Source organism: Mytilus californianus, unplaced genomic scaffold (assembly GCF_021869535.1).
Source record: "Mytilus californianus isolate M0D057914Y unplaced genomic scaffold, xbMytCali1.0.p SCAF_31, whole genome shotgun sequence".
Lineage (NCBI taxonomy): Eukaryota > Metazoa > Mollusca > Bivalvia > Mytilida > Mytilidae > Mytilus > Mytilus californianus.
Window position 1 is genome coordinate 264801 of NW_026262681.1, and position 22603 is coordinate 287403.

Here is a 22603-nt window from a genome sequence, read left to right on the forward strand (position 1 = left end):
TAATAACACTGTACATTATCTACTCGATTTCAGTGCGTATGTCTAATGTGTTTTACACCGGTACTGCGGTAGCGACAGATGTCATATATTGATATAACCAGCGTGTCATATGTTGGGGACAAAACGGATACATTTAAGAATATGTGAAAGATATTTGTATTTTAAAGAGTCATAGAATAAAAGTCGAAATTAAATGTCTTAAGTGTCTTACTTTATTTGTAGGGATTGAACGAAGACGTTTGAAAATTGCCTGAATATCTGTCTTAGACGGCTGATCTGCCATTTCGGTGACGTTTTCAATGAATCACATGACCTTCTTGTTTTTGCATCCGGGTTGTGTTTGAATACTTTTATGATACGAGTACAATTATCTTAACCGGTTATGTCAATATCACAAATGATATATCAATTTCAGATTTTTTTTTAATTTCTCAATCATTCTACGTGAGAGTAGGCTAATTTTCAACCTAAAATATAATTATATAAGTTATTATTTAAAATATTTATGTAATCGAACAAACCTTTTTATTTCCATACAGATAAAAAGACAGTTGATTTCATTGGTCAAAAATTGCAGGTTGCTCCTCATAAAAAACATGGCTGCCTTTACATCAAGAGTTTATGGAAATACGACAACACTTCTTAATGCGTAAGTTCATGCGATTGTCATAGTATCATTTTGTGACGGATACAAAACAAGTTGAAAATCTAAAAAAAAAATCATCTGTTATTGTTGAAGCCTTTATAAGTTAGTTTCAATATTCATTATTAGACATTAAGTAATAAGTTGAATCTGGGACTATTATACTAACGCAGTAACGGGACTGGAAACCGTTACGCTGTTCAGTGTAGTTATACTCAAGATCACAGTCGTTAAAACGCGCGTGAGACTTGACGATACGCCATATTGTTTGGACAGTGATACTGACAGAGTACTTGCTTGCATAATTTCTGTAAGTTGTTTTTATAGAATATACTCAAAATGAGTTCTACACTTAACCAGAAGAAGAAGAAGATAGCTATTTACTAAGATAATCCTTTATGTAAACATGATTACTATTATGATAAAATATATTCCGATCTTTGACAGTTGTTACTAATCACCAAATCCCGCCTTAAATGTAAAAAAATGTCATTTAAAGGTTGAAAATCTTTCGCTTGATTACAGCGTAGGGACGCTGTGGGAAAAAAAATTTACCATTTTTTTTATAACTTTTGATTGAAATGAGATACGCGAGTTCTGTTTGTTGTTAAATCACATTTATTGATTACAGGTTGGAATGACCTATTTTTATTGTCACTTTCTAAAGTGAAAAGTGGAATATTAATCTCCTTTTCATTACAACCGGAAACCACATGCAGGACTCAAATAAATTATACTGCTCCTATGAAATTGGCTACTCCTATTTATGTGTGCAATATTTGTAGTAAAATCAGGGTTTTTGTCGCTTATTAATAGTCTTAGTATAATAGTCCCAGGTTGAATGAATCATTGAGTGAGGGCACTATTTGGAAGAAGAAGAAGAAATAAAGTACAAAATTTTTAATTATAGTCATTTTGGCACCTGGTTAAATCGACACCAGGTCAAATCGGCACCTAGTCAAATCAGGATCTGGTATATTTTCGGCACCAAAGTAGTTATTTCGGCACCCATGATTACTATGGTACATTAAGGTGGAATCCGGGTCCGTTCGCCCTAGTACTCGTTTGCCCTAGTACTTGTTCGCCCTAATACCTGTTCACCCTGGGTCCGTTCGCCCTAATTCCTGTTCGCACTGAGTGGGGTTCGCACTGATTTCTATTTCATTTTGTTGTCTCGTATAATATAAATTATTTGAATTAATTATGTTAAAGTCTTTTTGAAAATTCCGCCAAAATATTTATGTTGTATTGCTGGTACCAGATAATTATTTTTCTTTTGATTTGCATTGAATATTCTTGCCAGAATATTCATCATGTTGAATGTGGACAGTATTTTGAAGAAGAAGAAAAATAAGTGTTCAGGAACTGGAGACCAAGTTATCTGTATGAATTTATCTATTTTGAAACCTTGAAACAATTTCAAAACAATCCAAACAGGTATAACAAGATCCAACTCACTCAACACCTTGAGATCAAAGAAGCCAAGCGGCAAAAACAATTTCCCTTTAATGTCTTACAGTTCTTACATCATTGTTTGGGCTCATTCCAAGCTGACTTGTTTATTTAAAAAAACAATTTTATTATTAATCCATCAAAAACAACGAAGCCAATTAGCCTGATTAGCCTGATTAATGCTCCAAACTGAACAAAAACCTTTTTTTTTTAATTTCAATGTTTATTCATGAATTTGGAGGTATACATTTATAATATTTACCATTTAAATACCTGAATAAGATTACAAAACTTTAAATTAAACCATTAATATTATTCTTTTTATAAAAATTAGGGCGAATGGACTCTATGGGCGAACGGACTCAGGGCGAACATGTAATTAGGGCGAACGGATCCGATACCATTAAGGTAGTACATAACACTACAGGGAGATAACTCTGTAAAAATCAGCTCAACGTTTTAATCATGTTCTATTGTTAGGAAATATTAAGCTTCTCAATGATCAAAATTAGTGCTTGTCAAACTGCTATATATCCAATGAAATTTTTTCCGATAAAGTGTGTGGTTCAAGTTTTTTGAAATTTTTATATTTTTGTCAAAGGGTCAAAGTAAATATTTTGTCAAAATTTTATGAAAATGAAATAAACAAGCCAAATTAATTTTAGTCGATGTGTTTGGTACCACCTTAAACTTCATTAACTTTGCAAGTAAACTATTGAAGAATATGGGTTTTTTTTGCATATATTTTAAGATATTTTCGCTCAAGGTGCATGAGGTGTCAACGTATATTTGTGATGCATAACAGAAGTTGCAATGGAAACTTTGTTATAAACAATGCCATAATATCTGTTCCTACTCGAACGTACATTATCAAGGAACTTCCATTTCATAACAACTGTTCATTGCTAGTAAACATAAAAAATTGGTGCCAGCGTTACTCATTTTATATAAATAGATAGGAAATGCAGTAAAAACAATTTAGATTACAATAATTAAATTTGTTTTATCCTCATAATTGACATAAAATTATTTGGATTAAACAATAGCTTGGGTAATGGCTTCTTTATTGAATCTAAGTCATTTAAATTATAAAACATCAAAAACTACTTGAAAATGTTTAAAACAACAAGCAGGTTATTGTTTATAATTAATACCGTAATTTTTTTTAAATGATACCCAATCAAACTTAATAAAATATGAGAAAACTTCAAACAGGAAATAACTGATTATTTTTTTATTGTGTATTCTAACTGCTTAATTACATGTGCTGACTTTTTTAATGATGTAGGAAATGTATCTTTTAATTTTTTATTAACCTCTGCAATTGTACGTTTTGCAAAATAAAAATATATAAAAAAAAACGAAAAAAAACTATTCTCCCAATACCTGTAATTAAAAGGAAAGAAAAGGTAAAAAATATATTTAGTGCCAAATTCACTAACAAAATGTCGAAATAACTTTAAATAGGTACTGATTTGACTGGATGACGACTTGACCAGATACCAATTTGACTTTTTCTATAGGTGCCGATTTGACTTGTACCCAAAATTTTACCATAACCATGATAACAGGAAAGATCCCCATAAATGAGTATTATTCTCATTTATTGGTAATATACCTCAAAACTGACAATATGTGGCAGGTGGTACCTGTGAAAGGGGACGAAGTCCTTATAAATTATTTTTTGAATTCAAGCATATTTTAACTTCAGAATCAGAAAAAGAAACTGAAATACGGAAACGTTTCCAATGTTGATCCTGTTGTCATAATTGTTATGGATTTTAATTGTGACGTCATTTTCAATGTAAAAAAAGAAACGCTATCATCAGGTGACGTTTTTTTTTCACATCAAAGAATTATTAAAATAAAATTGTTATAATTTATATTTTTAAAACGACGAAGATATCAAGTCGGCTTGTTATATTCTTATCAGATACTGAAATCTGACCAATTGATCAGGTGAGTTTCCCAAGAGAACGCATTTTGTTTGCTATAAAATCGTATGTTGAATAAGCTCAGACTCATTTTAACTTGTTTTGAATTTATTTTAATTGTGTTTAACTGGCAGTATTCTTTCGGTAATCAAAAAAAAAAAAAAATTGTGGGAAACAATATGAAGCTCCTTCCTATATTTTACTCAAAGTCTCATGACAAACGAGACTGGAAGAAAGTTATAGATTTGTGCACAAATGCAGGAAAATAAATAAATTAGAAAAAAAAAGTTTTTTCTTACTGTAATTGGGGACTTCGTCCCCATATCAATTTTCAGTCATAGAAATATAAACTATGGATTTCAAGATGTCTGCTGTCATGGTGCAAACCTTCAAGTTAATGATAACTTTTTGTCCAAGGACACCATAACTGATGAAATTTCATGCCACGAGGAACCCTATTGATTTTCAAATTTGGGACCAATAGGTCAAAGGTCAGGTCACAGCAGCAATTGATACACTGAAATTTGTGCAAAATTTTGGCTTCTAGATTCTTTTTTTAAACAGTGTGTCAATCTGTAACCAAACTTGGTTCAAGTGGTAATACATCTCATGGGACAAAGAAGAATTAGTTAGATTTTGGGGTCGATACATCAAAGGTAAAGTCACAACAGCTTTTGGTGGAATGTAATTTGGGAAATAAATTGATTTCAAAATTATATCTGTTGGACCATATGTCCAACTTGAACCAAACTTGGCTTTCATAAAGCCTCATGGGGTGAGGAAGAACCCTATTAATTTTGGAGTCATTAGGTCAAGGTCACAATACCTACATATAATAGACTGAAATTTGAGTAATTGTTTTGTTTCAAAATGTTATCTTTTGCATTTTACTCAACAGGGTGTAATAATGCCCCATGGGATGAAACAGACCTCTATCAAATTTGAGGTCACTAGGTCAAAGGACAAGATCACAGCAGATAATGAAATTTGGACAAACTTAATAGGTTTTTCTTTTAAACAACTTGTACAGCAATCACCAAACATAGGTTGATAATGCTACTTGGAAAGAACAAGACTTTTTAGATCTTTAGGTCAGTAGGTTTTAATGGTCAGGATCACAATGCCCCCTTTCAATCATTTAACATGAATTATTAGAAGACAATACAGTCTTCATCACTAAAACCCCCCAAAAAAGTTCCTGGCTTATAGCTTGAAATTTTTGTCTTTGTAGGTGTGTAGATTCTGTTGTAAGTCACTTAAATGTGAATGAGAATGGAATTCAAGATTTACCACCAAATTTAAAAGATAAATGTCTGTACTTGATGACAAAAAGAGGATTTATCACAGATTCTAACATCAAAAAGGTATGATTTTTTTCTGTCCCGAAAGAAAGGACATACAGAGGAATTAAATAAGATTAAAATCAACACACACTTCAAAGGTAAAAGAAACCAGTATATGTCAAATAAACATTGATTTTATTTCTGTTCTTTTTTTTTTTTTTTTGTTAGACTCATGGATGTTTGCTACGTACTTAAATTCAAATACATGCAGATGTACAACATTTGACTAAATCATGGGTTTTTCAACACTAAAATAAAGGTTTTGGAAAAATAAGGTACATGATCATGTGGTTAACATCTTCAATTTAAGCACATAAAAAAATCAAAATTATAACATGAAAAAGATCTCTGGATTTTTCGTATGGAATGCTTTGGAATAAATGAATGTCATAAAACTGTATAAAGAATATATTAGAATTGAAATGAAAAGAATTTCAAGCTCATGTAGACTTACAATGGAAACAATGATCACATATGGTGACAACTGAGGTTGTGAGTTCGAACCCTGCTCGTGCGGGTCCACTTGACTCCAATCTTAATTGACTAGGATTGTCAGTTTTCCTATCGAAGGTCGTTGGTTTTCTCCGGGCACTCCGGCTTCCCCCACCAATAAAAACTGGCCGCCACGAAATAGCCCAAAAGCGGTGCTTAAAAGTGGCGTTAAAACACCAAAAATCAAAATCAATCATATGGTGACATCTAAGTTTTCTGTATAGAATAGATGTATATTGGTTGATTGGTTGTTGTTCAGTTAATTCCCAATGGCAAATATTTCATGCATGTACCGGCAATGATCATAATGATAGGTTGAATATTGAGAATAAATTTAGCAGTAAACAGGTTGGTTTGCAAAATGAATCAACCTTGATGAAGGACAGAAAATTTTGACTTCCTCTTGAAAAAGGGGTTATCATGGTTATGTTGGATAAGGGCAGAAATTTTGCATTGCAACATGCCACTGATGGACCTGTCAAGAGATGTTGTAAAGGTTCATTTACTTACATGAAGCATTGAATTCACCCTGTATAGAGGATCACAGTTAAGGTTGCTGTTCCCACCTTACATGAGAGTCTTGATTGAGAGTTCTTCAATTCTTTATTCTTTGACTTTTTAGACCATTTTTCTCTATTCTTTCTTTATTTTGTTTGCCCTTTTTTCTGCACTTTTTGCCCATAATTATCTTTTCTTTAAACCCCATCCAGACCTGCTGCATAGTTTTACAACCCTCAGTATGCACTTGACTGTCAAACAGGTGATCACACAGGTAATTACATACTGTGAATTCCTTTATTTTCGTGGGTACCAATTTTTGTGGATAGAGGGAAACTTACATATTTGTGGATTTTTAAATTCGTGGTTTTAAAAAAGTTTGCATACATTCCTTTAGAAAATTTGTATTTCATTGAATATTTAAATTCGTGGTTACCCTGTTCCCACGAAATCCACGAAAATTGGTATCCAACTAATATTAATGAATCCACAGTACCCAGTCAATGTTAATTGATAAAAACAATTATTTACGTCTATATGTACTCATGGTAAGAACGGAATTTAAGGACCTTTTTTTTCAAAAAGTCTCTTTTCTCTAATTATTGTTTTTCTTACATTTGTCATAGAATTATACATATCATTTTTTTTTTAGTTCAGTATCATAATGATGATGATAGAGTACGGCATATGTCATCTTGCATGGTATAAATTGTCTTTTCTTTCTTTTACAGTTTTTACATGACAAGATATCAGTGTTAGATTTGAGTGAGTGTACAATATCAGATGTAGGATTAGGACACATCAGTAAATGCTCAAACTTGAGAAAGATTGATATCAACTCTGCAAAAGAATCAAGGACAGAAATATCTTCAGAAGGTAAAAGTTTACACTGGGAATTATTGCAGTGAATGAATTGGCTGATGTAATGGATTTTTCAGATGTCCATGAAAGTATTTGTTTATGTTTATTTTGCTTTGTTTAAAGTATGCAAGCCTTTGTGAATGTTAAAAAAATAAATAATTTAAATATATAAACTGAAAAGTAGTTTATTTTCCAATAAGTTTAAATTAAGCATTAAGTTTAACTGCCAGACCTGCTTGCAAGGTTTTATATTAGCATTCTGATTGATCGCTGATTCTGATCATGCTTCAAGATCCTAACTAAACTTGGGCATATATGCTCATGAATATATTTTAGTTGTAAAATAAGCAACACTAAACCCATCACAAAAATTCCAATGTTATAGCATTTGACTATATATAATTATTTATACTCTCACTGGCCTTAAAAGACATGTAAATGAACTCAGGGTCAACGTATAGCAAATCCAAGACAACCCCTTAAGTGAACTTTAAATATGCTGTACTTATTTTGTATACCGGTACCCCCACTCAAAGGGGGTTGGGTATATGATAATGCACTTGTCCCTTACACTTTGGTTACCAAATGGCAAAAAGAGAGCCTCTTTGTAAGAAGGAATACATTTTTTATGGAGTTGGAAAATTCCATACTTTGTGGTTTCTTATGATTAATAGACAACTACTACAGGAAAGGATTGAAATTTGAATGAACTGTTTAAGACCTCTTACTGGTAACACATGTTACATTTGATTTTTTTTTTGCCATAATCCACTGTTATGGTAGTTCGCAAAACTATGTGGTTTCTGGGTGCTCAATGAAAAACTATATCAAAAGCTCACTCCTATGTAAAAGACGTAATTGTTTGACGTCTGTTCATAGAACACAAAACAATAAACTTTAATACTAGTACAAGTGAATTTCAACATTATTTTCCAGTAGTAAACCTTATCTCAGGGTAGGGATATCAATGAGCATTATATCACTCAATTCTAGAATTTGACAGTGAACATATTTGTAAGCTCTCAGTAAATTACATGTTACTGGTTAGATCAATGAACAAATACTGTTATTTATTGCCCGATAACTCAATAATGTTAAAACAATAACAAACATTAAGACAACACTTTAGTGGAATTGTTGAATTCATTATTGCAGAATTCTAATGGCTTTCTAAATTCTGACATTTGTAATATATTGTAATAAGAAAGTTTTATAGCAAGGACACTCAACCATTTAAATTTGTATACATAAATGATAAAAAAGTCATGAATACAGTATATTTTCTTTTTAAAGGAATTAAGAAGTTACTGTCTGCATGTCCACATTTACAGACAGTGTATCTCAGAAGATGTTTAAACCTTACAGATGATGCTATTATATCTCTGTCACAACATTGCAATCAACTACGCTATTTAAACATTGGAGGATGTCGTAACATCACAGACAAAGCAATGGAAGCACTAGGACAGAATTCAAAATTCTTGAGAAGTATCAATTTTTCTAAAACAAAGGTACAATCACAAAACTTTTTGAATATCTAACTCACTAAAATTAAGGCCAAAGGCCAATGTGAGCTCTTGCTATTACTTGTCTATCAGTTGTCTGTTATATGGCCTGCATTTATTAATTTTTCATATTTTGAACTTCATTTTGAGAACCACTGAATAGAATGAAACCAAACATAGCTAAGATATTCCTTACCAAGTGTGTTGTTACTTTGGTCATGATTTGTCATCAAACATGGCCAGCATGGCCTTTTCTAATTTCTGATTGGCAGAACTAAGGAAAACTTCTTCTCATGAATGACTGAACCCATTGAAATAATGCACAGTATTAATATACATGATAAAGAAGAAGAATATTTTTATGAAATAAATTCATTTTAAACTCAAAAAGCATTTATATCACAGTCAATTAAATAAGTCAAAATGTATATATAGTTCAAGAAAAAACCTCATGTTCTTCTGGGCATTCCAATGCTGAACAGCTTCAGAAATATTTATTTCTGTACTCTCTGTTCCTTCTAGAGATATAGAAACAAGACCGTTTGTAATTTTGTTGGACAGCCTGTTCTTCAGTCTATATCCTCTTTAGGGTTTGCAAACATCATCTGCCTTTCGCTTAACCCATTTCTTGTTTGCAAAGAACATGTTGATTCAGCATTAAAATTTTTTAAGAATGTTTAAGATATTTGGTATACAACTTTTTAAAACATAAAAAATGTAATGAACCAGCTGATCAGTGTCCGTAGTTTGACATTATGCTTCCGTGTGTATAATTGTCAAAATGTTTCTTTGGCAGGTAGATATAAACGAAACTTGACAAATTCGTCAAAGTTAAGACCAGTGAAGTTCTAGTGACATTATACAAATGCTGCAGCCATTCGGTACATATATTTCCCGAAAGACGAATTAACGATCTTTGTTAAAAAAATATTTTATTTCTATAACGTGACAGTTGACAGACGAATTTTACTTTAAAGCAACAATTTTTCACTTTCTTATAAAATAAATCACTCCTCGTTATTTTTAATAAAAGTTTATTTTACTTTTTTGACGTACAAATACTCTCATTCATAAATTTATAACGTGTATTCAAATTTATCACGTGTATTCATCATGTTCATTGGTAGTGTTTAAATAGATTCTTCTTCTCGACCAATGAAAAAATTTGTTACTTAAATGGCCAAGTGATTGCACACAGACGATGCGTAAATACAATGTATTTGCGATCTATGTCCAATTTCTGCACTGAAGTTTTAAAAAACTTTTATTTTCTACTAAAAATATCTATCTTCTTGATGATCATTTACGCTATAACCTGATTACATGGTCTGATAAGGCTGGAACAGGTAAATCAGAGACTTTTGCTGTTATCAGTTATTGCGCAACATTGACGGACCTCTCAGTGGTGATCAGCAACTTGACAATTTTAACCAACATTTATAATTAAAATGTGAAAATTAACACGCTGCAGGATCAAGTATTAAGGGACAGCGGCCAATTAAGGCGCTGCAGGATCAATGAAAATATTTTGAAGGTGCTGTGGGACCGCAGCGTCATATTGGCCTGGGGAGAACACTGGTGTTGTTACTTTGATGCTGTTCGAAAATTCAAAATGGCTGCCAGCTGAGGTCAAAGTTTACATAGAAACCCAATAGGTGATTCAGACTTTTTTCTTTTCAAGAAATAATACAGTACTGTTCATACTTTCAATAAATAATGTAAGTGTCTATTTGCAAATCGAACTGTCAAGTTTAGTCACAGTTTTAAAAAAAAAAATAATAGGAACTAATATGTAAAGTGACATAGAAGGGAGATAATTAAACATAATTTATTCTTTAAGATAAAAATATGCGGGGGGAAAAAGTCTATGAGACAACGCCAAAACGTCAAAAAAGGACATCTAGACTAGAGGTTACCATACCGTTTTGAAAATTTGGATAATACCTATGATAGTTTCCGACATGCAGACTGTAAATGAATAAATTTACCAACAAAAGCATTTAAAAATATTTTTTTGTAATGGACCAGTGAATAAATAAACAGTAAGAAGGAGTTCTAATGACATTTCAACTAAAATGCAATTTGTAGTTTCAGAATCTAATGCATTCTGGGTAATATTTTTTAAAACGTACACCAAAATGTTGTGATTGGTTAAAAACAGCCTAAACAATGGAAATTCAACCAATGACGTAAATTTGTACTCATTTTGAGGTACGAACAATGAAGTTATTATAATAACACACAGTACTATATATATTCCGAAACAGTGAATTGTATTTGGGTTCTTATGTTTGAAGAATGCTCATTTCGATCATTTACTATCTATATTTAGACTCCTTCAATAACATTTTGTTTTTGTCATTTAAAGTGAATATTTACATTTAATATATTTATTAGGTCACAACAGAAGGAGTGGTTAGTTTAGTAATGGGAAACTGTGGTAAAAGTCTCAAGGTTGGTATTACCAATGGCTGATTTATGGCGAACATAATTTGACAAAAAAAGCTCCTATGTACTTGCTATAGTATTTTCCCACATGACAAATGTGAAAAAGACAAGGGAGATAATTTATAGAGACTGCAAGAATCAATCAAAATGAAATGAAGGCAAATACAACTGATATTTAGTGTACATATATATGAAATTATTTTTTCATTGCATGAAAACAGAAAAATTGTAAGATTGAACAAAACAGTTAACTAAATTAATATTACAGAATTATTTTTTAAATACATAACAGTTTCAAGTCTTTTCCACACAGACAGACTAGAAAAGATGTTAAACTGGACATATTTTGTTATCTTTTACAGGAAATTCACATGGATGGTTGTCATGAATTGACCGATGAAGCAGTTGAAGCAGCTTTACAATTCTGTCCAAATCTCTCCATTCTGTTGTTCCATGGTTGTCCAAAAATAACAGGTCAGTTACTGCTAAAATATACAGTTACTCTTTTCATTGGTGTACTCCTTTAGTTTCAGTAAATGATTGTTTTATTGTATTTAATTCAATCATTTTATGGTTCCCTGTTAGTCTGTAATTAGATATCAAAATTTCATAGCCATCTTTTATACAATGTTATTTAAAATTTTTTAATTTTGTTTACATTTATTACTCAGTAAATAAAAATTTGAAAGACAACATACATATAGAATAACCATACATTGTCTCGAAATATAAGTTTTATTTGTACAAGGCTTAGAAACAGGTAGAAAGCGAGGCTTTGCTGAGCATTTCTATCGTGGTTTGAGCCGAGTACAAATAAAATTTATATTTCGAGACAATGTATGGTTATTCTTTATATACTGCAACTCCTATAACTGTTCCAAATGAAATATTTAGGGTAAAAACAATTATTTTTTTATTTGAAGCGGACGACGTAAAATTTCCGCGAACCTGTATTGTTTATTGACGTAATAAATTAACTCTACAAAACTCATTGTCAACGTCATAAACAAGGCGATATACAGTCAGTGTCACAAATGAATATACGGTCAATGCAATTTGACTGCGCAAATAGCACAGCTGCAGTATATATGGAAATAGCTCATAGAAAAAAGTATGTGTACATCAAACTGTGAACTGTTATATGTCCAAATAAAGGAAATGATGTTGGTTACACCAAATATTTGAAAGTTGTAGTAAACATTTATAATAAAAATTTTGGTCAAGTTGTTAAGAATGGACAGCAATTGAAATTTGGTTTAAAGACAATCATTTAAAGATTTTCTAAGTTATTGCTTAAAAAGCAAAAGTTGAAAAGTTCAAATTGATTTGGGGGATAACAAGTCTGTCAGAACCAATCACTAGAAGCGCTCTGATTTTCTTTGAGAATCAACATCTCCAAAATTTACATCAAGTCTGATTGGACTATTTAATCATGACACCAATGTTTGAATTATCATTAGAATCAGCATCTATAACTTTGAGATCAGTTGTGATTGGACTATTTTTAAATTTTCATGACATCAGTGTTGTGAATTTTGTTAGATTATTCAGCACCTGTATGGCCTATTGTTCATAAACTTTCCATCTACCATAAAAAATTACTGTCCTTTTTTCATTAGGCCATGCAAAAATGATTGCTTGTTTCCTCTAACCCTGCCGGGTCTGTTTTACCCTCAGGGTAAAATTTTTTTTTTTTGGCAGATGAAAAAAATGTTGCTCTGGTTTCATTTGACAATTTTCAATGATGCTTTTTAAAGTTGTCTGATAACCTCTTTAAGGTGTGTCAACAAAAGACCCAACATTGCTCAATTAACAATGATGAACATTCCTTTAGTTTCACATAGCTTATACCATAATAAAGAATGTAAAGCACGAATTTACTGTCAGGTTAACAGCAATATTCTCTGGTGAGCTAAACTGATTATTCACAAAAAAAAAAAATGAAAAGCTTTTCTTGCCTGCCAGGCCTTAATAATTTTCACATGTTAGGGGAAACCAACATTCATTTTCCATGGCCTTATTCCATCCATCTATATACATTAATTTTTAGATGAACCATAATCGTTTTAAATTTATGTTAATACTATTTTAGTTTGATATTTATATTGATGGCATAGTGTTGGCCTATGACTTCCACAATATGTTACATTATTCTTCATTAAAAATGTACCACTAAAATATATTTTAATTACATTTTTTTAACTAGTACAGATATATTTAATTTTTGTTTGCAGATAAATCGAGAGAGGCATTAGAACAGAAGTCAATGGAAGGAGGAACACCTATGAGACAAGTTACATGGACTATTTATTGAATCTTTGTATACTTCTTGTTTTCAAGTAAATTTGATTGTTCTGTGTTAAAATATTCATTTTCAGGTTATATTAATTGTCACATGTTTCATATTATCTTCAGACCTGAAACTACCCAATAAGTTATGAATAAGTTTATACAAAGGGTCATTATTTGAAGATTTGGATATAACTGTTTATTTTTTATTAAGGATTGTTTTAGTCATTAAGAATATAATTGGTTACTCTGGGGTTTCAATTTAATTCCTATGTAATACTGGTTTTTTTTAATTTTTTTTATATACTGTACATGTATATTGTAAATATTGAAATGTATAAATTAATGATATGTTAAAAAATACATCATTCCATGTGTAATCTAAAATAAAATGTTGGGTAATATTTAATCTCTCAAATAAGAGGGCTTTATTGTATATACAGTATGACAGTGATTAACATTGTTAACTTTTTGAATTATAAAAAAACAGGGCATTCCAATTGTAGTGACAAAAGTGTTCTTCTATTTTTATTATTAAGTTTTCCAAAATGTGTAATAAGGCAAAAAAAGAAATGTGTAATAAGGCCAGGTCTTTTTGTTTTATTTCTTTTTTTTGTCAAAATTTCAAAACAAATCAACCATGCAGTATTACTATCTCTTAAAACGTTAACTGCTGAATTTTACGAGGTGCAATCTTGTTAAAATTGCTTAAAATTATTCTTTTAAGGCGACGGTTTACCCTTAAATCAACACATTTTAATAAAAATCCCTCAAGTAAACAAAAAGTAAATGTATAAATGTACAATGTTTAAAATGTTTATGTTAAATGCAGAAATGTTGTAAGTTTTCTGTCAGTAGTCACCTCTTTAATTCTCCAGAACTCAAGAGTTTTATGTCAAATGCAATGATAAATGATTCAATGATGCTTTAAATTTTTTTGTGGCCAAAGTTAAGTGTAGGCTTTTCCCTATTATACTGCATGGTATTTAGATATTAAAAACATGAAGAAATTAAAAGGTCTGACTATCAAGTATGTATATAAAAACTGAATATCTAATAATTATGAATGTTATGTAAATATTTGTGTGATTTGTAATTTGTTTTTTAATGGTATTGGGCATGACTGCCATCATTGGATACAAAAATTACTGGTTGGCAAATGTATAACCAGGTTTTAGGCCTAAAATTAAGACAGAAATTATAAATTCAGATGTTCACCTATCAATTAATGCATCTGTAGTAACGAATAATATAACAATAGGAAAACTTCCACATTTTTTAACTAGATTTAATTCATAGATATTGTTTCAGAAAAATAGTGACAACCTAATATTATCCCAAAAAATACATATAGATGCTTAAATAAGAGATGATGTTCAATATTAACTTTTCAATCTATGTTCTCTTAAAACCCACAAATTGTTGTTGAAGTGATTGACTGTGATATTGTAAAAATGTATATTTGTTGATTGTTTACATTTGTTATTATATATTCCTTGCAAGTTTTTATCATATCTATTAAAGAGAGAGACTCGTTTAACAATTGTCTTTTTATTTGTGTTATGAAAGGTTTTTTTTTTATAATAAATACTAGGGATTACAATTTTTAATTTTCAACAATTCAACATTGAAATTTTTTTGAAATAAATTGTGAGGATGATCCTTTTTTTGAGTTTTATATTTGTCAGAAAAAAGGTAAAATATTCTACAATGTCATATATGTACCTTTTAAGTAAAATACTTAGTACATTGTAGAAGAAGAATAGCAAAACTTACTCACATAAGAAATTAGACACTTCCTCAATCCAAACAATATTCCAAAATACAATTTTCAAGTTACAAAAGATGCTGGATGCTAATATAAATCTTTAAAGCATTACCCTTTTATGGTTTTGAAAAGAATCTCTGTCAAAAATTCTATTGTTCTTCCCGAAAAAGTTTATTGAATCATGCACATATTCATCTGTTTGTGTGTCCACCATCACCTGTCTGCAAACCACCTTGAAGTTATGAATGGATCACCATATTAAAATCTGTGTCTTTAATACCAAACAATTGTGAACATATGTTTTGTTAATTCTTTCAGATTGAGCATGGATTTTAACCAATAATTTAGACAAAAATGTTTGTGCAAGTTTTTTGATACACACCCATGTCAAACAAAACCACACAAATGTCAAATCTTAAGGTCACTGGTCCAAATATACATAATAAATACATATATATATAGTACCACTATGGATACATATTATTTATGTCTCTGGTTAATTTTAACATTGCATTTAAAGACAAAACAATGTTAATCAGACAACTCATTGAAGGTACACAGATATCATGCAACTCCAGCACAACCATATAAGCACAGAAAAGGAAATTACGAAGAAAGACACAAGAAACAAGTTGTTTCACCAGTCCTTTAGATTGAGATGTAAGCTAAAAACCTGTGCAAGTTAATGATCAAAAATAATGTTCAAAGAGAGAAAAAACGGTAGGAATAATGAATGAAAGGTAATGTGAGGTAAACATCAATGAAACAGCAACCCAACAAGATGTTGACAGCATAAGAACAGAAAAAATAGCACAAGATCTTAAAATCAACCTGTCATTGTTCAAACAGTCAAAATTATTCAAAATATGATATTTTACACCTAACAATATATAAAAACTTATGCAGGTGTGAATTCCACCACCTCAGTACAATGACTGTTTACAAGCAAGCAGCAAACTTCATATGATGAGAAAACTAATTGCAATTAAAAATTAAAAATAAATTAAATTTTTCATATACCTCCTTCATATGTACTAACTTGAATAATATATTGAAAAATTTGCGAGCTTTTCCTTTTAAGGTATCTACAAAATGAGGTTATAATGTCTTTGTTTCAAAGGAGCTTCAAATTGCAAACCTGCCAACTATCCCAATTTATGTGGGATATCCCCCATGGAGGTGTTGACCTGAATTTTGAAATTCTTTATTTTATAAAGTGAACATCTCGAAACAGGCATTCAAATGAGTTAAAAGGGTATTAAGCACATACATACTCATTCAAATGATATAGTAGAAGATTAAAAACACTTATGACAATAAAAGAGGATCATAAGTTCCTCTTGTGCTTAAAATCCCCCATGGAGAAATTTGAAAAGTTTGCAGGTATGAGCTTGGAGCATATACCCCTCCTCCTTTTTAAAAAAACTTATATGTTACTATAATTTATCTTCATTATGTAATGTATCCATCTTCCTCTTCAAATTAGTTCATTTCTTTGATATGTGACGACAAGGGTAAAGGCTATACACTTGAAAGAATGTATATTTACACTTAAAATCTAGCTTGCTCTTATCCATAGGTTACTGTAATAACAAAAAATAAATTGTTTGACTCTTAATTTCTTTAAAAAAATACAATTTGTTTCAGAAGGGCCCCCCCCCCCCCCCAACCCCCCCCTTTTTTGTGGGAAAAATTTGGTTGACTATATAGGGAATCACTGAAGCATGACTGGAGCGGGACCCCTCTTAGGCAGTCAGTGGGCCCCCAATTATTAAAATAAATTTCTGGATCCGCCATTGATCAATCATTTCAAAACAGCATAATGTAAATTCTTATTTTATTTTCTTTCTGTTATTCAGTTTTAGCAATTCTTAAGGGGAAATATTGTGATGATTAACAGCTGGGTAAAAATGTGAAAAGTGAAAAGTCAATATTATAAAAAAATCCCTGTACTGTATGTTATTTAAAAAAAATCATAAAATTTATATTGAAAAAGTATTCAAATTTGTCCTGAAAAAACTCCCGATGCACCTCCAGAAGAAAGGTTGGTGCCATATCGTTCTAAAAATCGAAAGTTACCGCGCTATTCCACTCAAGGTAGCCACGCCCACTTTTGCGAGTGCGTATACGTCACCAATATGCCTCATTTTGGTCGCCATATTTATCAGGACGAGGTCCAGTCAATGATTTCGAGGTTTGTGACTCGTTCTCACAACTTTGCCTCATTGTTGTAGTTTCAGTTTGTCACCTAAATTGTCCTTAAACTCAGAACGAGTTTTGAAGGATATAACAAATAGTGAAATACATTTAATATGCAACATATTCTTTTTACCGAGTCACGCAGTTTTGTGCAACATAATATGTCAAAAAAGCCGGAAGGTTACAAAATAAAATTTTCTTAAATAAATTCATCTTGTGCAGTCCGGGATCGCATCATCGGGGGATCGAAACGATAAAACACATATTCTTCCAAGCTGAAAACCACTGCATGTCTCTATATAATTTTTTATGGTCATCAGTATATTTTCAGTCCTTTGACTGGAAAAATATGTGTATCCCTGTTAAGGCTGTTTTGCAGAAGCCACAGTGGGGTCAAATTCATATTTCAGCCGATCTGCAGAAGAAGGGGGATTGTACGACAACTTAATCGTGTACAGAGGCGGATTTAGGGGGGGTGGGGATAGGTGCCTGTTTCCACCTTGTGGAGCTACATATGTCCCTCTCTCCAAACGTTTGCTTGTTCCCTAAGGCTCATCCCCCCTTTTTCAAAAATCTGGATTTTGACATTGTTGAAGAAGAATTGACAAGTCTATAAACTCTTTACACAAATAACATATACTATATAAGTGATTGAGCACAGAAACCTCACCAAAAATACAAAACTGCCTCGATGGTCTCGTGGTAGCTTGTTCGCCTCGAGTGCGGGAGTTCCTGGGTTAGAACTCCAGCTGGGTCCAACCAAATACTTTAGAATTGGTATTTGCTTGACATTTTTTCCTTCAGAAGTGAACTAGCACGTTGAAAATCAGGCTCAGCGTGTCGGTTTAGTACAAAGCAGGGTTAAAATAAATAAGAAGATGTGGTATGAGTGCCAATGATTAATATTCATATTACATTAACATGTTCTGGTCCTGAATATGCATATTAATTTGCCACTGGACGTTAAGCAGCCATCCATCATCATGACAAGCAAAAATATTGGGTTAAATCAGGGGCTGTGGAAGACGCAGTTCAAGCTCCACTGGCCTTTGGTAAAATGAAGTGAGAGTGAATACTTGGAACAAGTCTGTCCTATATAAGTATATAAATCATAACTAAATTTGACTAGAGGCTGTTGAGCTAACTATGAGAAATATACATGGTGGTAACATAGCAAGAGAACATAAGATGAAACTGGTCTTTAAACCACACCATGATTTACACTAGTGGAGCAGGATCTAGCTGCTTATCATTCAAGGGAACCAGACATACCTCCATCATGTTGGGGTTCATGTTTCTCATTCTTTTTAGACATACACATGATGGTAAAATAGCAAGAAAACATAAGATGAATCTGGTCTTTAACTTACCGTAAGTCCAAATAATTATGACGTCTTGAAAGGCCATTTTAATTTTAGGAAGGCATCACAACAAAAAATGAAAATAGCCTTTTAAGACGTCATGAATAATTAGACTATTCTTTTACAATTTATTTTTGTAAATAGATACAAATTACTAGATACATTGTATGTAGTAAAATCATTGTCAAAGAAGATTATTTTAGTCTTACTGTTATCAAACCACAGTGACACTATAAGTATTATGACAGGAGCAGTAACTGAGTCTAGTTGACAAAAAGACAAAAAGACCCTACAAAACTAATAGATCACTATTTATATAACAACAATAACTATCACTTTGATTACGTATCCATTGTCCTTCTTTTTATGCCCCCGCCATAGCAGAGGGTGCATTAAGTTTTACCCTTGTCCGTCTGTACGTCCATACGTATGTACATCTCAAAATTGGTTTCCGTTCTCTAACTTTAGTTTGCCTCAACCAAATCTTATAAAACTTATACACAATGCTTATTACTAACAATCACAGATCAAGTTTGAATTTTGGTGGAGTCACTTACTGTTCTAGAGTTATGCCCCTTTACAAATGGAAAAATTGCTGAATTTTTAGTTTCTGTTCTCTTACTTTAGTTTGCCTCATCCAAATGTTATGAAACTTATACACAATGCTTATTACCACAAAACACAGATCAAGTTTCAATTTGGGTAGCGTCACTTTTACCATTCTAGAGTTATGCCCCTTTACAAATGGAAAAATTGCTGAATTTTTTGTTTCCGTTCTCTAACTTTAGTTTGCCTCTAGCAAATGTTATGAAACTTATAAATACACAATGCTTATTACAACAAAACTCAGATCAAGTACAAATTTGGGTAGTGTCACTTATACTGTTTTTAAGTTATGTCCCTTTATAACTTTATATGCAAGCGGGGTCATCATCTCTGTCCCATGGACACATTCCCCATTTAATTTTGTTTGACTTATGATAAATTCAAATTTTTGATTGTCGCCATTGTATCTTGAAACTGCTCTTTTTGTGTAGTACAACTTTCCCACTCTGACCTGTAGCCTAAATGTTAGAATATTCAAATTGTTTTATTTTCATATTTGTTTTTTGTAATTCTCACAATCCCACAATAAAAATTTTGCAATTTCTTCATGCATCATTTCAAGAATTGAAACACTATATATACGTAACTAGTAGTACACTCAATAGGCATTTCCCCATAGCAGAATGAATTATAACCCTTGATGACAAAAACCTAAATATTAAAACGTGCAAATTATTATCTCCAATTCTCTATAAACTATGCCTCCCACAGCAATTATTTGAAAGATAATACATGTATTACATCAAGTATTTCCAAGTTTTGCAATTGAAATTAATGTTAAAAGTCACCACCATCAGCTGCATGCTTGTGATTTTTAACTGAGATGGTGTAGTGTACACTTCTGTATAACAAGTATATAAATGCTCTCAGCTCCTATAAACTCAGCACTTTTCATAAGGGACATTCCCAATGAAATTATTTTCTTTGCTCAAACTAATTGTTCTTCTTTAGCATGTTTAGTTTGACCCCAAATGGGAGTAGATTAAAGTCTCTGTTTTAGCTTTTTGGACATCATATCTATTTACTTTGAATCCAAAAACTGCAGCACTTTCTATATTCAACTTAAAATTGCATGACTAGATTCATGAAATTATTATCTGAAATACCAAATAACCAAAAACATGAAATTTCAAAAGGTATAAAAAATTAAGTTGATAATTTCAATATGATATCCATTTTAATACGTCTTATAGGAACTAACATTTTCCCGATTTTTAGTGGATTAATTGTATTGTACAATTCTCTGCAGATACATTTTTTAATACATGGATATAGATAACGTGATTACAGATTCAATACACCGGCTAAAAGTTCTATTATGTAATATTAAAATAATTCAGACACTAAATGTTTTAGTGATTATTAGATAAAGATTTTTCACATTTTCTGATGTTAACTTAGGTAAATAAGTAGTATTGATCAATAGGAGGAAGCAATTTGAAAAAAAATATTTGTTAAACAAAAAAAAAATGATTAAAAACAATTGATTTTTTCACAGGTAGAACATGACAGAACTGGATGTGGTCAGTTCATCCACTGACCTCGTTTCCTCAGTTTATGACCCATCTAGCCAATCTTCAATTTCTGATTCCAGTTCAGGATTGGTGGTAGCTGATGAGGAAATATCAAGCTTAGATACAGATTCATTACATGTGTCTTTAGGTAAGTATTAAAACAAACTTAATAATTTTAAATGAATATAAGACATGTACATGATGTATATTATCATGATATAAAATTGAGAATGGAAATGTGGAATGTGTCAAAGAGACAACAACCCGACTATAGAGCAGACAACAGTCGAAGGCCACCAATGGGTCTTCAATGCAGCGAGAAACTCCCGCACCCGAAGGCGTCCTTCAGCTGGCCCCTAAACAAATATGTATACTAGTTCAGTGATAATGAACGTCATACTAAACTCCAAATTACACACAGGAAACTAAAATTAAAAATGATACAAGACTAACAAAGGCCAGAGGCTCCTGACTTAGGACAGGCGCAAAAATGCGGCAGGGTAAAACCTGTTTTTTGAGATCTCAACCCTCCCCCTATACCTCTAGCCAATGTAGAAAAAACAAACGCACAACAGTACGTATGATGTATGATTGCCAATGAGACAACTATCCACCAGAGTTCAAATTACGTAGTTATAAGCACTTAAAGGCCACTGTACACTTTAAGGGCCTTAAAGGTATAACACCACTAATTCATAGCCCCATTGCTATCTATGTTAAATTCTGCAGTTTCAAGCATTAATGGCTACTTAATAAACTGGCAGTCATTTCATGTCAACACTATACCTTATCCTGACTTGTACTGAAAAATTCAACATACCTTTAATTGCATATTAGAGCGTATTGGTTCCCGGAAGTTTGATAGTACAAAAACAGGTACTTCTGATCTGAACAACAGGGCAAATGTGCCCTATTATAATTTTATATACTTTTTTTACTGTTCAAAAGAAACTTTCAACAAGGGTTCTACAGTGTCCCCAAGCTTTCATTTGATACCAAAACTACCCAAATATTTCACCTATTGACAAAGATATAGCTATGCGTAGGAACTATTTTGTTTATAATATGTACTACATTTTGTATGTTCTTTCAGACCGGGCCCAAATTAGTGGTTCTATACCTTTTTTTAATAACAGTTGAGAAAACCCATACCATATAGTTGGCTATAAAAGGCATACACATTAACATGTGTAGGATTATGATGGAGACAAATAACGAAATTCCCTTAAAACAAAATTTACCTGCTGTAGAAAACTATAAAGTAATGTATTAACTATAGTCCTACAACAGGTAAAATGCTTTTAGTTTACTTGCTAAAAGAACCAGTGTGTGTGTAATTGCTGTCTTTTTAAATCCATTGAGTCGACTCATTGACTAGTGATTAAACAAAAAGAATCTTAGGACCAACTTTACTTAAAGTACATTTTAAATTGGTCTACTTTTAAAGTTGGAATTAATTTCCTGACTGAACTCCAACCTGCACCTGACTGTCATTACTGAAAATAAAACTTGAATTGTAAAGTTAATAAATCTGTCATTTAAAAATTCATTTGAAATATTAGCTCGTATTCATCTCTTGTATTTATTATTACTGAAAATTTAAAAAAATCAAGGAAATGATTTTTAAAAACCATTTGTAAAGGCCAATTGTTACAAAACTAATTGAGAATGGTTATTTTCTAAATATTTT

General features: G+C 31.6%; 3 protein-coding genes across 9 annotated transcripts in view; 2 read left to right on the plus strand and 1 right to left on the minus strand.

The window, feature by feature from the left end:
• LOC127736444 (ADP-ribosylation factor GTPase-activating protein 2-like) overlaps positions 1 to 313 on the minus strand; it is a 29262-nt gene extending 28949 nt beyond the window's left edge. For all 4 annotated transcript variants that reach the window (XR_007998965.1, XM_052246993.1, XM_052246995.1 and 1 more), the window contains exon 1: positions 212 to 313. Coding sequence is in view for 3 of the 4 variants with exons in the window: in XM_052246993.1 (XP_052102953.1) it covers positions 212 to 283 (72 nt within the window). In the remaining variant the exon portion in view is untranslated. The remainder of the gene's footprint in view (positions 1 to 211) is intronic.
• Positions 314 to 556: 243 nt separating this feature from the next.
• On the plus strand, positions 557 to 15130 carry LOC127736448 (protein AMN1 homolog). The gene is made up of 7 exons (XM_052247000.1): positions 557 to 649; positions 5261 to 5393; positions 7094 to 7238; positions 8517 to 8734; positions 11126 to 11182; positions 11539 to 11650; positions 13411 to 15130. The coding sequence occupies exons 1-7, from the start codon at positions 597 to 599 to the stop codon at positions 13488 to 13490; spliced, it is 798 nt and encodes a 265-aa protein (XP_052102960.1). The 5' UTR covers positions 557 to 596; the 3' UTR covers positions 13491 to 15130.
• A 2225-nt stretch (positions 15131 to 17355) lies between these two features.
• The window catches only part of LOC127736442 (calcium-responsive transcription factor-like), a 91039-nt gene continuing 85791 nt past the window's right edge, over positions 17356 to 22603 (plus strand). For 3 of the 4 annotated variants that reach the window (XM_052246991.1, XM_052246990.1, XM_052246988.1), the window contains exons 1-3: positions 17369 to 17427; positions 18744 to 18803; positions 20898 to 21061. In XM_052246991.1, coding sequence (XP_052102951.1) covers positions 20905 to 21061 — 157 coding nt within the window. In that variant the 5' untranslated portion in view covers positions 17369 to 17427; positions 18744 to 18803; positions 20898 to 20904. Of the gene's footprint in view, positions 17428 to 18743; positions 18804 to 20897; positions 21062 to 22603 lie in introns of all 4 variants that reach the window. The other variant, XM_052246989.1, reaches the window with a different exon arrangement.

Excerpts from the sequence above, each read along its gene's own strand:
- LOC127736448 (XM_052247000.1), top strand. The coding sequence starts at position 597 with ATGGCTGCCTTTACATCAAGAGTTTATGGAAATACGACAACACTTCTT. Across the intron at positions 5,394-7,093 it reads CAGATTCTAACATCAAAAAG|TTTTTACATGACAAGATATC; the intron begins GTATGATTTTTT and ends TTTCTTTTACAG. Across the intron at positions 7,239-8,516 it reads GACAGAAATATCTTCAGAAG|GAATTAAGAAGTTACTGTCT; the intron begins GTAAAAGTTTAC and ends TTCTTTTTAAAG.